Genomic DNA, 16251 nt, shown 5'->3' with positions numbered 1-16251 from the left:
AAAGCATGGTAAGATTCTGTACAAGTTTATACATTTTTGTGAACTGCTTTCCTACTTTGGTAGATGATGGGCTCTCTAGAAATACTGTATTTTGAATTTTGTCATGTTATAACATGGAACATTTACATACTATTGATTTATTACTTATTCCATAAAAGGTCTTATGCGCACGATCAAACTGTTTAGGCGATTTTATGTTCTTCCCACCTATTACACCTACACCATTGACGTTATCATCAAGTAGTTCCGGTTTTATGTTAAGATATAACGTCAGCGCCACCTTTACCATGCGCAAGTAAATATAAAATGAACTTTAATATTAACATTTCAGGTACTTTTATTACACCAGACTCATATACACTATACAGGCTTAAGATAGGTAAAAAAAAGAAAGAAACTATCATTAAGAAATATACAATACAGGAATTCTATAATACAAGCTTACGATACATTTTTATGTTTAACTGATGTGGTCAATGAAGTGGAAGAATATAAGTTGCAAAATCGGGTGCTTTTTTCAGAATCTGTATAAACCGTACGTGGAACGGGTGGTGTCTACGGCTATTGCGGGCGCTCAAGTGGAAATCCCCACTGCAACCTAACTAGTTCTAGTTTTCTTTGGCTTTTTCACTAGCAAGATGACCTGTTTGCGATGCGTGCTGTTCTAGGCCGCTGAGCCGCGGCCACTGAATTCACCTTGGGCAGTCGCGCTGCGCGTGGGCCGACGCCCGCGCCTCTGCCGCGGCTCGCATAATTGCTTTTAATATTTATTTTGTGGTACTAATATTGTGAATGATGAAATCCTGTACAATGTACAAAATTACTTATGTGTCTCGGAAGAAGGTAATTTTTTTTATGAACCTAATTATTGTAGATGTCTTGGTAACTGCATGCTTTGTATTGCATTACAAAAATAACTTATTGAACCATATACATAATATCATGCAATCACAAATTCATGTTAGGATAATATTTCTAATAGAAGCCGATAGGGGAAAGTTATAACTGACATTACTGAATAGTATTTTCCCACAGAGTCCTTTATAGTCATCGGAGTTCAGTGCATAGATCATGGCTCCTCTCAGCTTGAGCTTTTTTATGTATTCAGCTTTACTTGTAACACTTTGAGGGCTGTCAAAGGAAATCCATTCTGATTGTTTATGTAAATATGAAACTCGTGCATTTTTCTCTTCTACTATACTCACATTGCTATTCACTTTTAAAAAATTACAAACCTCAGGATAACTTACAAACCCCGAACTTCCAACATGCCCATATCCTGATGCCGGGCTCCCAATGCCTGCATTATCTTCATTTACTAGAGTAAAGCTGTGGCCATAAGTTGGTATACCCACAACAATCTTACTTTCATTTAAACCTTTACTTAGATACATTTGTATTGTATAGTTAATATTAAGAGTCCCCATGTAGAAATACTCAGAATTTCTAGCATATAATGGTGAATTCAGTCCTGTAAATGGTGTATACTGTGTATAATAATGAAAGTCATAGGTCATTATGTTTGCATAATCCACATACAAATTGATTTGATCAACATCATATGCCACATCAACAATTATCTGAGGTGCAGCTAAAGCAACTGTGAGCATGTAATTCTTTTTCTCTCTAATATACTCCATCCTTATTTCTCTCAGCAACTGTGAGAAGTGCTGCCTTTCCCTCTTGCCTGCATCTCTGCTATATTGATGAAGGGCAGGAAATTCCCAGTCTAAGTCTATGCCATCTAGAGAATAATTTCTTAATGTGTATTTTATAGATTTTATAAACTCTTTTCTAGCTATGTGATTTACTACCATATCTGAAAATCCTTCATTATTACCAGCTCCTCCCACAGACAGCAATACTTTTAAATTTGGATTTTTGTTTTTTATTTGTAGGACATCTGCTATAGTTTTAATTTGCAATTCAGTTAAATAAATTTGTTTATTTTTCACCTGTGCAAAGGCAACATTGATGTGAGTACACAGGTGAGGGTTGATGTTGGAGGGTAGCAACTGAGAGACATCATCATTAGCAGGAGTATTATAGTAGCATGATACCACTTTATCACTATTTATATCATTATTTCCATTATCAACATACACAATATCAATCAGTGGGCTTTGTTTCTTTAGAACAACTAAAGCTATTAGTGAGAAAATTATTAACCATAGAATTATACTCACATATCTATAATACCTAAAACTTATCCTATTTTTGTTATCTTCTTTCTCCAATTCTTTATACGTACTTAGTACTATTAAATTCCCATCTGTCTTGTAGTCAAAGATTTTGTTCCACGTCTCTTTCATAGCTGACTGCGAAAATGTTAGCTTAATATTGATAAAAACACCACACACATTACAATGAATTAATATTAGATGCACAAAGATATCTACATAAACTTAATTGCGTCATCTGACGTCAATTAATATTGATAAACAAATACTCAATTGCAATATAGACAGCATACACTGGAAACTGAAAAGATAATTATGTTCCTAATTCTTATTCGCAAGGACACGTGAACACGTTTGTCCGAGTCTCTCAAGTCTTGCAATTAAGTCAGTATTTTTAGGTACTTCTTTCTAACTAGCATGATTTCGTTAATGTTTATCAATATATTCATATAGATTGCGGGATTCATATCATATCCATAAATACAGATTGCTATAGAAGTTAAGCCACAGAACGCTTATTGCCTGTTGCATTCAATTTCAATAAGACTCAACAAAATAATATTATTATTCTAATGTAATAAATTATACAACACCATTCTATTGCGTAAAAATTGTATGAAATAATGTTTTGTTTTATATACGTTGGTAGTTTTTCGAAATAGTACAGTTTTTTACATAATTAGATATTTAAATTTTGTGTGAAATCGAGTATAGTTGATGTCAGTTTATATAATGAAGCTACTTAGCTAAGCTAAGATGATATTTTTTTTGCTTTCAATATTATCGATAAAAAAGATAGGTCACTACAGCACAATCATACCCAATAAAATTTAAAAATATATATATTTTATTGCTACTAAAACCAGTATGAAATTGAACAAAATTGACATCAAACATTTTTTATGTTATGTTTATTTTATGTTTTTATGTATATGTTGCAGTCAACTAGCTTAATAAGCAATTAACTGCCTAGCCTTTTAACAAAACAGTTCAATTAACAACCTAACCTAACTAAACAGCGGCGTTTAACTAGCGGCCTGAAAGATTTTTTTTTATTTTTAAACGGTTTCTATGTTTTAATTTTTGTTCTCATATCTAAAAACCGAAAACACATCAATCAGTTTAATGTCAATGTCAGTCGCCAATTGTCATGTAATTACCAACTAAGTAACAAATTGAATTGTTGAGGTTGTGAAAAATTTCTAAATATTAATATAAGATTTTAATTAGAACAGAACATAAATAACACTAAATATTATGTTCCCATATATCCTATAAATACTTTAACAAAACTTAGATGTTATTTTTACTATAATATATTGTTCGTTATGGATGGTGTCTCCATGAATCACTATGAAAAACAGCTGTACAGTGTGTTCAAAACCTTCGACATAAATAACGAAGAAGCCTTAGATAGACCTGCTGTTCTTGAGCTTTGTGACGCGTTACAGCTTGAGGATCGAGGGGCTACACTAGTTGACACGCTATTTGACGGGCGGCCTGACCGTGTCACCTTCACTCACTTTCGCAACGGGCTACTCTCTGTACTCGGCGGTGAGGGTCCTTCACCAGCAGCTAGCATTCGACCAGCTGTATCGACACCACCACAAAGTGACGACGATTCTTCAGGCCGAGAAGTTGCTCCGAAATTTACCTTTGGATTGAAAAAATATGGTCGTCGATCGCGACCACAACGAATAGATTCAAACGTGTCTCCGCGACATCGTGTGGCTTCCGAGTCACGTTTAGATGTCGAACGTTGTAAACAACGTATGAAGTGTAAGCGAAGCTCTTCAGCTATGGAAAGTCGCATTGACTTACGTCTCGAAGATGAAGACGCTTCAAAGCTAGACCATGAGCAGCGTGTTGACACAGACCGAGCTTTAAAGCTTTGCCAAAGCTTGGAAATGCATGGTGTCAATAGAAAACTCATCCAACAAGTATTTGATTCATCAAAAACTGATGAAATGAGTTTAGGTGAATTTTTTGATAGACTTAATGTATCTCTCCAGTCTACAATTGATAGTAGTCTTGATGAAAGTATTTCTGATGTAAGCACATGTATAGATAATGATACTGTCCCTAGTGATGTAATTGTAGAGGCCTGGGAGCGAGCAGGAGTTCAGAAGCCTAGAAGACTACTTCAAGAATTAGGCTTCACAATAGTTGCTATTGAACCCCGAGATCTTGAACAATCACTTGATGAAGAATTACAAGCTTTGGGATTCCCATCAGAGATTTCAGAACCACGATCATTATTGTTATTAGCTGCCAATACGTTGAGCAGACTACAAATAGAAAGAATTCGGAGTAAATTTGAAATGGTTGTTGCTGAACGCAACAAACTGAGATCTGACCTTTCGGAAGCTAATCGGCGAGCAAGGATGTTAGCACAGGATGTTGATGAGAACCATGCGCAGATAGAAGCAGAGCTAAAAAATAGAATGAAGGCAATGGAATTGAAACACGCAGAAATGGCGCGATTGGCTGGCGATGAAGCTGCAGCGGAGCGCGAACGCGCATCTCGCGAGTCCAGCCGTCTGGCTGCAGATATAGCGCGCCGCGCTGATATCGAGGCCCAGCTGCGGATAGATCTAGCAACCCGCACACAACGTTGTCATGATCTGGAGGTTGGTAGCTTCTTTATTTTATTGTAGCAAATTAGGAGCTTATCACTGCCTCTGTTACCTTTGAACCTGAAATGGTTCAAGCCATATAAACAGACACAGAGCTTTCAGAGGTATCTACACTTATATAAAGAAGGTTTTTGTCTGTGAAGACTTTAAGCAATATGATTCTTTGTTTTCAATAGTAACAAAGTTTTATTGATTGATTTTAAAAATATAATAAATGATAACAATTTAAAGCTTAGTAATGTTTATTAAAATAGTTTCACTCTCATTCATTTAAATTAACCATTATATAACATACATAAATGTTATTTAATAAAGTATGCATATCTATGTTATCAAGTTAAATTGCTGAACCATTTTCAATGTATGCCCATATATTTCAGGAACGAATCAATGAGTGTGAAAATCGTCATAATGAAATCGAACGTGAAGGAGCCCGTGCTTTGGAAGAGGCCCGACTTGCCGCGCAACGCGAAGCGGAACGTGCCGAGAGAGAACACGCCGCCGCCGAACACTGTGCCGAACGTCTTGCTGAACTGCGTGCCGACAACGCGCGCCTTCGGGACCGTGTCGACGAGCTGGCTGCCGCGCTTGAGGCTGCTGCCCGCGCTCCCCGTCCATTATCACCTCCTACCAGTCCTTTAACGCTCAATACGCTTCAGGTACCTATGGCGTTTTTAAAACTATTTATTCTACTTCTCTTTTCTTAACCTTTATTTTTAAATGGAGTGTGGATTGGAGGTCTTCTCTAAAGACCCCTTTATTCAAAAAACGGGGCTTACTTCTTCCTCAAAGAGCTGTCCCATAGGCTATCTCTCATAGGAATGTTACATTATTGTATGATTACCTTATGGTATGAACTTTAATTATGTGGTAGTGAACAAAAGATGACTCTGAGACCTTCTTATATTGGCCTTTCTTTAGTATATATTTATAAAAGTTTAGCGGTCCTATTATTTACATAGTTTATATGATATATTTTCAGAGTGAATGCTCAGTTGAGGATGGACACATAGAAATGTGTAGGCCATCTCAAGAGCTACTTAGCGAACTCAAGATGTTATCTGCTGAAAATGCAAGCTGTGAGTGTTGTGGTGGGAAGTGGGAGAGAGTGGGAGCACTGTGCGCGGTCCCAAGTGCCCCAGATGATGAACAGGCCCGACTGAGGGCATCACATGAGGCCGAAATATCGAATCTCAACACAATTATCACGTTAGTGCCAGTTAAATAGATGAAATACGACATTTAGATGTCTCATAATAATAATAATACATGTAATGTAGAGTTACATTCAGTTCTAGATTCTTTGTTTAGGTTAAAACTTGGAACGTACTGAAATCTGACCGTACCTGGAAATTTCTTTGTCAAGCCCAACTGGTGTAATGGGAAATAAGAACTTATATATAACACAATAAGGTGTTTGTTTGTGTATCTGTAAAAAACTTTAGCAGAGTTTGGTTGGCATATTTTTAACTTAATAGAAACCTTCCAAATTTGTTTGGAATTCATGCATTCAAGTAATTCATTAATATTGGCATATATATATATATTTACAAAGGAAAATTGATAATTTTGTAGGGAGCTGGAAGGTAGCTTGGATGCGTTGCGTGGTGAGTACGAGCGCTGCGAAGAGTATTGGGCAGCGAGGCTGCAGCGCGAACGGGACGAACAGCGCGCTGCCGATGAACTGCTAGCAGAGTTGGCCGATAAGGTGGCGGCCTATGAGCGGCAGTTCGCGTCTTCGTCGCGCGTAGCGCCCCCAGCTCTGCCGTCGCTGCCAGAGACAGCACTGGAAGACCAGTATGCCCAGCTGGAGGCCGAGATGCACCAGCTGCGGGAGGAGACCGATGCTCGCCTTGCGCGACAGGTACCCTACAGACCGCCTTAGCGACATGCGTGTGGGTGCTTTTATGTTTTATAACCGACTACAAAAAAGGAGGTTATCAGTTTGATCTGTGTATGTGATATGGTTGGTGATGCAAAACAATTGAATTTCATGATCTATTAACTATTTGCTATATTTTCCTAAAAAAAAATCGAAAGCTAAAAGTCAAGATACTATGATCATGTATAGGTTCACGTTTTATCAATATCAGTTTAGTCCTTTTTGAGATATGGGTGTATTTCTGTAGTTATGTATTGTCAAAGGTAAATAATGTTGACAGTAGAAATTTTCTAAATTTCTAAACTTTCCCCGTGCTGTTTGCACAGGCAAAAGATCTATCGCAGAAATCCCAGCGCATAGAGGAGTTGCAGCAGTATGCTGATCAGCTCCAACAGCAGCTGCAGAGGCCACGCCCCAGACCCTGCACTGACCTTGACGTGCAGCGGTTTCAGCCGGTAAGTCTGATATTTTACTTTGGTCTGGTTCTTCTGAAACTTTTTATAGATGTTTGCCTGTATGGTAAGCAGCCCCCCCTAAAATGGACATTTGTTTTGGGCAAACGGGCAGAAGGCTTAGGGAGCGTTCAAGTATTACGTAACGAAGTTTAATGGGGGGCGGGGCTTGTAAAACGTTACGATGCGGGGCGGGGATTGAATTACGTGTTATTGATAATATTTAGACTTTACTCCACATAATAGTAAGATTTAGGTATAAAGAGTCACTGGGGTTGGTCGCGAAACGTTTTACTATTGGGTACAGAAAACGTTACGGTGCGTTTCATGTAGTCAAGTATCTCCCCATGAAGTCAAGTATCTCCAAAAATTGCGTGACGTAATTCTTGAACGCTCCCTTATCTGATTATAAGTGATACCACCGCCCATGTTCACGATTCTGATAATACTCTCGGTTATTACCAAAAATATTTATTTATTCACAAAACATACACTATCCTTACAGTACTAAATCAATACGATAATGTCGTTTTTTTTTTAACGATATACAGTTGAGTCCTTTTATAATGACATCGAACGGATTTGACAAACATGACATACAAAGCGTTTTGTGAAAAGAAAAGAAAAGTCCGTGCGTACAAAGTACTCATGTCAGAAGTAACACTTCGTTGGCAAACTAATTTTTAAGACTCGTTCATATGTATCTAACATCTAAAACTTTAGATTTCCGAGACTTAGAGGGAGGGGATAGAAAGAAAGATACTATGTTAGGAATTTAATTATTATTAATATAAATAAATAATAATGAATTAATGCAAATAATAAAGTAAATTTTATAAATTTACTTCATCAATATTTGCATTATTCGTTGTATTTCGTTACAACAAATGTGATTCTTCTCTCAGTTTGTATATTTATTAACTTAACTTAGTTTTCATATTCTTTTGAATGTGTGTAAACCAATATTAGAATGCCAACGGCGGACTGTCTGTATCAAATATGGGAAAGTAATAAATGTTAGTGGAAAATTTATACAGTTCGGTGTTTGTATGTGGTAGGCGTGTGGATGCGGTGGAGCAACGGCAGGAGCGGCTTTACGGGCGCGAGCAGCACGGGCAGAACGGGCAGCGCAGAGGCTCCACGCGCGTCTCGCCGCCGCCGACCTACTCGTCAAAGACCTATACATCGAAAACTGCCGCCTGGCGCATCTACCCCACCTGCCACCCCTTCCTCCCCTGCCCCGCTTGCCCTGACCCTCTTGGCTGGCTTCATGCAACAGTTCCTGCGAGACCTCGCTCCCACCCGTGTCACTTACGACGCGTGCCTCGTACCACACGTGTCCCTCGTTTGTCACGTGATATTTTTTTGTTTACTTAAGTTTTTTCCAGGAAGAAATCGGAAGAATACTGAAAGTAATCGGTGGGCTCTGTGTATTGTAATGTATTATATGCAATTTTTTTACATAATCGTATGTATATATTTACAAACGTTCAATGGTTAACTAATGCAGTGTTTCGCTCAGATCACTCAAAGACTGAATCTTAGAGAATTGTTTTATAATTGAAAACTATATCGCCTGACATTCTTAACACCATGATGATTTTGTTATTTATAATAATGGTTATTCCTATGACATGTAAATAAATGACAAGTGCCTTTTAAATAATATTTTTTTTTGTATATAAAATATATAAGTCGCCGTTGGCGCCGGGGGGAGTGAGATGATAATGTCCGTAATTAATTCCTTGGTTCGTTTTTAGAACTTCGATAATCGAGCTTTTCGTTATCCTATTTTTAGTGATTACAATACATTAGCAGTTAGTTTAATGAAATATGTGATCATATATTAAATACATTTGATTAAGAAATTATCACGTTTTTGATGATAGACGACTTAGGTTTAGGTAGAAATGGAGTCATGTAGAAATGTTTTTAAACTCTTCACGACTCAATATATAACCCCGTTAAGCATTTACGTTAAGAATAAAAGAATTACCAGTGCGACATATTTTTCTTATATAATTGTCAAATAACTTTAGTTTTAAGAATTTCTGTGTATACACTCCAATCTGTCAAGTAGTCATGCGTGTTGATACAGAATTGTTACTTCGCGCTTAAACGTGTCTCTGGATCTTAGTCTATGCGTCAGAGACACGTTTAAGCCTTAAGCCGTATTCTTTATCTGTCAAAAGCATGTGAATATTTGACAGATAAGACTCAAACTTGTCTCTGCATAAGATAGATAATTTTGGCTCTCTTATAATCAATTTGACATAATAATAAATAAATTGTTTCGTTTATTTAAAATTTTCTTTCTACTGTCGGCGATACTTTCGTTAACTAATAAATTCCAATGTCATTCCCTCGAGTGATTTTCTTGTGATCGATAAATATATAAAATTCTCCCAATAAATATGTTGATTGTATAAAATCCAAGTTTTATTTAAATTTCGACCTATTTCCTAGTGACTTATCGTAATTAATACACTGCACGTAAGACCTAAGAGAAATGATTAAAAATTGATATAAATTCAATCTAAAAAATTTATATCGAAGCTTGATTGTTGGTCATCAACAGCGTCTCAAGATCAATCTAAAATTAACTTAAGAAAATTGAGCAAAGTTTCTTGCTAGTTTTTCTCGTCCATTAATAGCCCTTGGTTTATGTCCGAGAGGTAGCGTTGTGTTTTAGGTAGTGTTTTAACACAAATTGATTGAACTATTCGTGAAAAAAGTTTCACCTAAACTAAAAATTTTCTCACCACTTTCGAAACCTTCCACAGCCACACTCGCTACTTGAGCAGCTGATGGTCGGGCCGAGGGCAGAGGCAGAGGGCCGTTTAAGTATTACGTAAGCACTATAGGGGAGTGGTATTTTCTTTTTGGTGATTACGTCAACAGTATTTGTTTACTATTCTACACATATTACCCACACATTGTCTATGGTTGAAAACGAAATGCGAAAGGATTCCTACAAAGAAATTAATACGTTTACAGATACCGGCAAACATAAATTTTATACTTAATGAAAACACCATGCCACGATAAAATAAAAGGTTTTTAAAAGGCAAGCTAGAAAAATGGTATACGACGTCTATTGCTTTATGATGTAAGAAGGAAAGAGTGACATGGAGACAGCTAGACAAAATAGTAGCTGAACACAATCATTCAGTGATCAACCTATCCCCACACCATCCTGATCTCAACCCCATTGAGATGGCTTGTGTAGCCATTAAAGGCTATGTCGGTAGCAAAAACGTCAACTGGAACATCAGCAAAGCTATACATCTAGTAAAAGAGAAGGTTGTGATGATGGGATCTAGCGAATAGGACAATTTATGCCTAAAAGTGAAAGAAATTGAAAGAGAATACATGAAAAGTGACCATGTGGTAGATTTAGTTACCGACCAATTCGTTATTTAGGCTGACGATGATATTGAGGCCGAGGATGATGATGATGATGATGATGATCAGCATCATGATAACTCCATCTCCCCTGAACCTAGACCAAGCACTAGCTCTGCTAATAACCTAATCCTAATGGAAGGAATATCTTTTTAAATGATGATTAATTTATTTAAATACTTTTTCCACAATCATTATTAATAAGAACTATATTTACAAACGTTCAATTGGTTTCACTCAGATCACTCAAAGACTGAATGTTAGTGAATTGTTTTATAATTATATTTTAGTTTAATAATAAAAACGGTGCGTGTGAAGTTCCCAATCCGCACTGGCCCCTCGCGGGCATCTTGTTCTGAGAGGAGGCCTGTGCCCAGCAGTGGGACATATATAGACTGGGATGTATTATATATATACACATAAATAAATATATTCTTTCATTTTTTTCCTGGTATGGCTTGAATCGCACTTGGTCGGTTTTCATTTCTTGTTATCATATTTTAGAAGGTAGTAAAAATTACATTTAACAACTCACAAGCATATCTAATACCTAGGTAACACTGAAAATGTTTAGAAAATGAAAATCGTGGTGAAGGAGGATCGAGGGTGCTGCAGTCAATTTTTTTCCATCTTTTAGCATAACTGTCGCGAAATGACCTTTCCGACCAAAGAATGAGGCAATCATCTTTTTTCCTTTCGTTGACTTCTTCCTTTCTTTACCTTAGTTGGCCAATCCTCGAAAGGAATCACCCACTGAGCTGATTGTCTTTTGGTTTTGGGTTCGTAGGAATCATCATCACCTGTCACGATCAAATAAAGCATTTGAGTCACCGCCGTTGAACTTATCTAACATAACCAGTCCATGCGAAGGTGTTTCCGGTCGTCGGTAAAAGAATGGGGAATCCATCTGGTACAAAGCCTCCTAACGCCTAAATGTTCTTGTAATGTTTTTTGAACTTGACTCATAGCAATGCCTAGGCTTGCCCGTATCTGCTGATAGGTCACTCTCTTATCTTTCTCTATCATGCATCGCACAGCACTGATGTTACCTTCAGTAGTCGCTGTTAAAAGACGTCCCTCACGCGGATCATCATTGAGATTGTTGCGTCCACGCTTAAACCAATTGTAAATAATGGCACGAGATGGGGCTTTATTAAGAAATGCTAATCGAGCTTTGTTGTCGAGTAAGCCCAAAACAAAATTTTCTCACGTTAGGTTCATTTTCACGTGTAACAAGAGTTTTAGATTTGCCGCCAATTCACAAAAACACATGACAAATAAATGCAATATACTATATTAGGTTACCAAAGAGTTTTAAAATTGAAATTCAAAAAAGATTTATTTAGCAATGTTTCGAACTGGCCAGTTCTAAACATTTTCAGTGTTACCCACGTATTCACTAACAATCTACAAAAAATAAAACTAACTATATTAAAAAGTTATCCACAAAGTATGTTACAGTTAAATAAAATAGTTAAGACTGTTTTTTTGCTTGTATGTGTACGACGAACATTCCCCCACTCCCTTGTTTAATGCTGTGTAAATTGCAGTAAATCTGCTTACGTAACACATGAACGGCCCCAGTACGCTAATTATTATTATTCATATGTTCAGTCGGTAAGATCAAGGGCCCATATCAAAAGACTATTATATATTTTTTTTATTTACAGCGTCCTACTATTTAAGAACTGGCAGTAAATGTAAATTTGGATTTGTTTCGTTATTTTTAATGTTTACAAGTCACCGAAATTAATTAATATACTAATTCTTCAATCGTCTGCTATGTTGTATGTTTCTATACCCGAGCTCTTTATCACCTGTTTTTTCACCATATTAAAAATAAGAAGCTATTTGTGTTTTCTCCATGTGTGTAAGGCAAGTTGGCCAGTTAGTTAAATAAAACTTATGCTAAATTAAATACAGTGCGAGAAACAAAATAATGGTTTAATAGTCTCTTAAAAAAAACTCACCGTTAATATAGTTTTAGGCAATCCTAAAATACATAATTTACTTTAGTATTGATATTTTTTATAAATTTTTAAATCTCTAGAACAGGTCACTTCGTACGCGTTTCCTATTTATTTCAAAAGTTAGGTCCACCGTAACCACGCATTGTGGGGAGGCTTACGACCCTCCGTCCTATTAAAATGTTATCAAGTATCTACACATATACAGGATAACCTAGTTTAAGAATTGTTTTTACATTATTTACATAATCTTATAACAATTAATTACAACAGAGGTATAAAACAGACATCTTCGTTTTTCAGTTCAATAACACTACAGTGTGCAATAGGATTACATCAATAATAGTAAATAATTAATTACTGTTTAGTATTTACATTGAATTCACAATTTCGACGTATGCGTGTTAACATTGCAACATTACTTAACTAGCAATATTAAAAAAGCATATGCAACTCCATAATTTAAATGTTCTGAGTAATGTTTATACAAATTGTATACGCGCTTAACAAAACTGGCAAAGAGTGCATGCTCTAAAGAGACCTGATGATTATTTGGTTTCCCTTTCCACACATTAAACTGATATGTGGGCATGATATTAGGTGGCTAAAGGTACATGCCGTTGACGAGGTAATCAGCATCGAGCGCATACCGTTTGTGATGGCGACGCCGGCGTGATGCAGCACGCAGCCGGCAGCCTGCCAACGCGCCCAACGCAGCGGTTAGCAGGGTGCCTGTGTATACACAACTGGTCAGAACTGTATAAAAACTTTTAACTATCAATCTACGGTCAACCACTTACCGAGAACAAGTAACATCAGCGCAGCAGGCGGGTGTTCGCTGAGACCTTCGTGCTCATCACTGGCCCAATGCTCGTGCTGCCCCAATTCAACCCGCCCGATATCTTCATGCTGCTCAATTGAAGCCCGCTGTTTAACCTGCTTTGATAGCCCTTGCTCATTTGGTAGCACAGCTAGCTTCCCATTTTGATTCGGAGCCGCAATCGTGTTATCTAACTCCTGGTAATCATTAATTATGTTTTTATGATAGTGTTCGACTGTTTAAATAATTTTTACAAAATTTCGGTCATGAATTTATCTTAATAACATTTGGTAAACTTTCTAAAATGCTTACTGGTTGTTTGTCTTTTTTCTTGGTGGTGTTTTCAAGTGGTGTAGACGAATGTTCTATTGGTATGGTCTGCAGGGGATGTGCTGCGTTTGGCAGCAGCACAGCGTTTGGAATCATCGCTCTGGGTGGTAGCGAAGGCGGCGGCGTAAACGGTACGCGATCGGCGGCCGCCATCAGCTCAAAACCTTTCTTGGGCGAGTCCCGCAGCACCGCGCCACGGTCTCCTCCATATATTAGTGGGAGCTCAGGCATTGTGTTGTCGATTACACTGTCTCTATGCTCCATTACCTACGATTACATAAATATAATTAAGGTTATTCGAAGAAGACTTAGGATGACAGAACAAGAATTAATATTTAGGATGCTTTAGCATTTATGTATCTACGCACATATGTGTTGAAGAACACGATAGTAATAGGTAATGCATCTACCTTACGAAACAAGTTTAATTAATTAATAATAAATTAATCATACTCTCTGTGCTGGGGCGGGTGGAAGGCGATGCGGAGACCAAATGCGTTCGGTGTCGGGCCAATAGCCAGGAGGTGCAGCCGGCTGCTGCGGGGGCCATTCAGGTTCAGCACGATGTGGTTGAGGCCAAGAGTGACGTGCCCAGCTGAGCGCTGGCGCCACTGGCTCGCTTAACTGCTGCACCAAGCCGCCTGTGTGGCTAAAAATATGTGGGCCTGTTGCTGCATCGCCTGTCACCGGGCCAGGTACTGCTGTTAAACAGAAATAAAATCTAATAATTTCGATTTTATATTTACCAAACAACACCAAAGTAGTAGCAGTATAACATATCTTGGCTGCTTACCGTCGTTATAGTGATGTTGTGGCTGAGCTTGAGTTAGACGATGAGGCCAGAGCTCAGCCGCTTCTGCTACCGCCGCCGCTTCTGCAACGCTGAGTTCACCGCCGGTGTCTATTTCGGATTCGAGTCGGACCTGATAGGTGATATAAAATAAAACAAAATAAGACGAAGTGAGCATTTGGTTAAGAGCCCGACTGCAAGGCAGACTTACTTGCGTGAGTGTGGGTGGTGGTGAGGCTGTGGTTGCAAGAACTGGGGGACCTGGCGCCGGTGGGCAAGCGAGCTCGGGTGCTTCATCACTGCCATCTGCGCATTGTGGCACACCATCACAGGCATTGTATACTGCAACGCATTCACCGCCAGTGGCGCATGCGAACTGGTAACGGCTGCAGTGCGTGGAGCTAGCAGCAACTCGTAAGGATGAATGCGTTGGAGTAGGACGAGGAGGTGTGTGAGGCGCCAGTGGTGGTGTAGGAGTGGTAGACGTGCTACGCCCGCGGCTTTAAAAATACAAAACATTTTAAGAATTATTAAATTGTCATATAGGTCTTACCATTCAAATAAAGACCTTCACACCATTCTCAACAATATTTCCTTAACAGACTCGGTACGAATAGGGGTTTACCGTAAGGAGATCTGGTGAAGTGAACGAAGTACCTTAAGTCGGCAAGTTGGTGCCTCAATGGCGCTAGACGCTCCTGGTCCTGTAGCTCTGCGAGGCGGCGACTGATTGCCAGCACGCCGCTGCTGAAGTTGCCATGCGCCGTGAACTTGCACCGAAAGTCTTCGGGCGGTCCACACGCGAATAAATAACAGCTGCCCGGGCTCTGAGGATATTTATTTATTATACAACCTTGTTCACCAATTCCTAAATATGTAAAGTTTATTAAACACTAATATGGTGTGGGCAGGAGAACAAAAATACAACGATCGGTTATTTACTCTTTTTCTTTTATGTTAAATCAAAACATTTCATTAATATAAAAGCAGTAGATCTCGTTCGTAGATAACAACCCACGTTATTGTCTACAGTAGGTAGAACTTGATACCTAAATCAGTATATTTGTTTATCATTTGTAACATATATATATTAGTGTGCTAATTTCGTAAATATTCATGACAGTGTATTTGCCTTTTCCTCAAACACGAAGACATCGCAGCTGTCAGTCTCGCAGCAGAGACGCAAGCACTCTGGGCGTGCTCCCACGTCTAGCTCAGCGAGGTAGCGCGCGCCCATCTCTCGCGACTCCTCCGTGCGGATGATTTTATCGCGCTGCACGTCAAAGCGCGCCGCGCACGCGCTTGGATCTAGCGACCGCGCACTCGCGCCCGCCCACCACCACGTGCACAAGCTTAAAAACACCCCAAACCACATCACCATCTTGCCACTTTAACACTCCGCCACTCTATCACCAACGACACTGCAAAGATTTTTAGGTTTACACTAGCGTTGATTGCGTAGTGTACCGACTTCAACGATGTCCCCGTGACTGATGGCTCGCGGGTCGATATAACCGCGCAGAAGCGGCAGCAACTTGTCGTATGTTTTCAGTCCCATAGGGGTTAGATAAGAAATGAATATATTAATTTGCCTGTAGGATTGTTTTCTTACTATTTTATGGTATTAAATAATGTAAATTTACTGTTTAATATATTTTTTTTTGTATTTATATTTTGAGAAGGTTCGAAATTTTTAAACTACCAGTCCATATAATTTAAACCCTATAAACATCCCCGGTTACAATAATACCGATCAAGTGATAAGACAGCATGTCACTGGTCTCTTGAC

General features: G+C 38.5%; 3 protein-coding genes across 5 annotated transcripts; 1 reads left to right on the top strand and 2 right to left on the bottom strand.

Annotated features, from left to right (window-relative positions):
• Nucleotides 1-319: 319 nt before the first annotated feature.
• Nucleotides 320-2646, bottom strand: LOC123720765 (chitinase-3-like protein 1). Its single transcript, XM_045677524.1, has one exon. The coding sequence runs from the start codon at nt 2310-2312 to the stop codon at nt 957-959; it is 1356 nt and encodes a 451-aa protein (XP_045533480.1). The 5' UTR covers nt 2313-2646; the 3' UTR covers nt 320-956.
• On the top strand, nt 558-9571 carry LOC123720764 (blastoderm-specific protein 25D). 3 transcript variants are annotated; one of them, XM_045677522.1, is made up of 7 exons: nt 558-843; nt 3632-4810; nt 5197-5475; nt 5799-6025; nt 6392-6680; nt 7025-7153; nt 8209-9571. In XM_045677522.1, exons 1-7 carry the CDS (start codon nt 793-795, stop codon nt 8401-8403), a joined length of 2349 nt encoding a protein of 782 aa, XP_045533478.1. In that variant the 5' UTR covers nt 558-792; the 3' UTR covers nt 8404-9571. The 3 variants fall into 3 exon arrangements, with proteins under 3 accessions (XP_045533478.1, XP_045533479.1, XP_045533477.1); XM_045677521.1 differs by lacking the exon at nt 558-843 and having other exon boundaries at nt 3226-4810; XM_045677523.1 differs by lacking the exons at nt 558-843; nt 8209-9571 and having other exon boundaries at nt 3224-4810; nt 6392-6711; nt 7025-7110.
• A 2958-nt stretch (nt 9572-12529) lies between these two features.
• Nucleotides 12530-15940, bottom strand: LOC123718046. Its single transcript, XM_045674407.1, has 8 exons — nt 15595-15940; nt 15120-15289; nt 14674-14962; nt 14466-14595; nt 14126-14373; nt 13655-13939; nt 13323-13539; nt 12530-13254 (listed from the first exon to the last, which is right to left on the bottom strand). The coding sequence occupies exons 1-8, from the start codon at nt 15841-15843 to the stop codon at nt 13127-13129; spliced, it is 1716 nt and encodes a 571-aa protein (XP_045530363.1). The 5' UTR covers nt 15844-15940; the 3' UTR covers nt 12530-13126.
• Between the last annotated feature and the right edge of the window lie 311 nt (nt 15941-16251).

Source organism: Pieris brassicae, chromosome 2 (assembly GCF_905147105.1).
Source record: "Pieris brassicae chromosome 2, ilPieBrab1.1, whole genome shotgun sequence".
Classification (NCBI taxonomy): domain Eukaryota; kingdom Metazoa; phylum Arthropoda; class Insecta; order Lepidoptera; family Pieridae; genus Pieris; species Pieris brassicae.
Note: the sequence above shows the minus strand (reverse complement) of the source record. Positions and strands in the feature narration are given on the sequence as shown.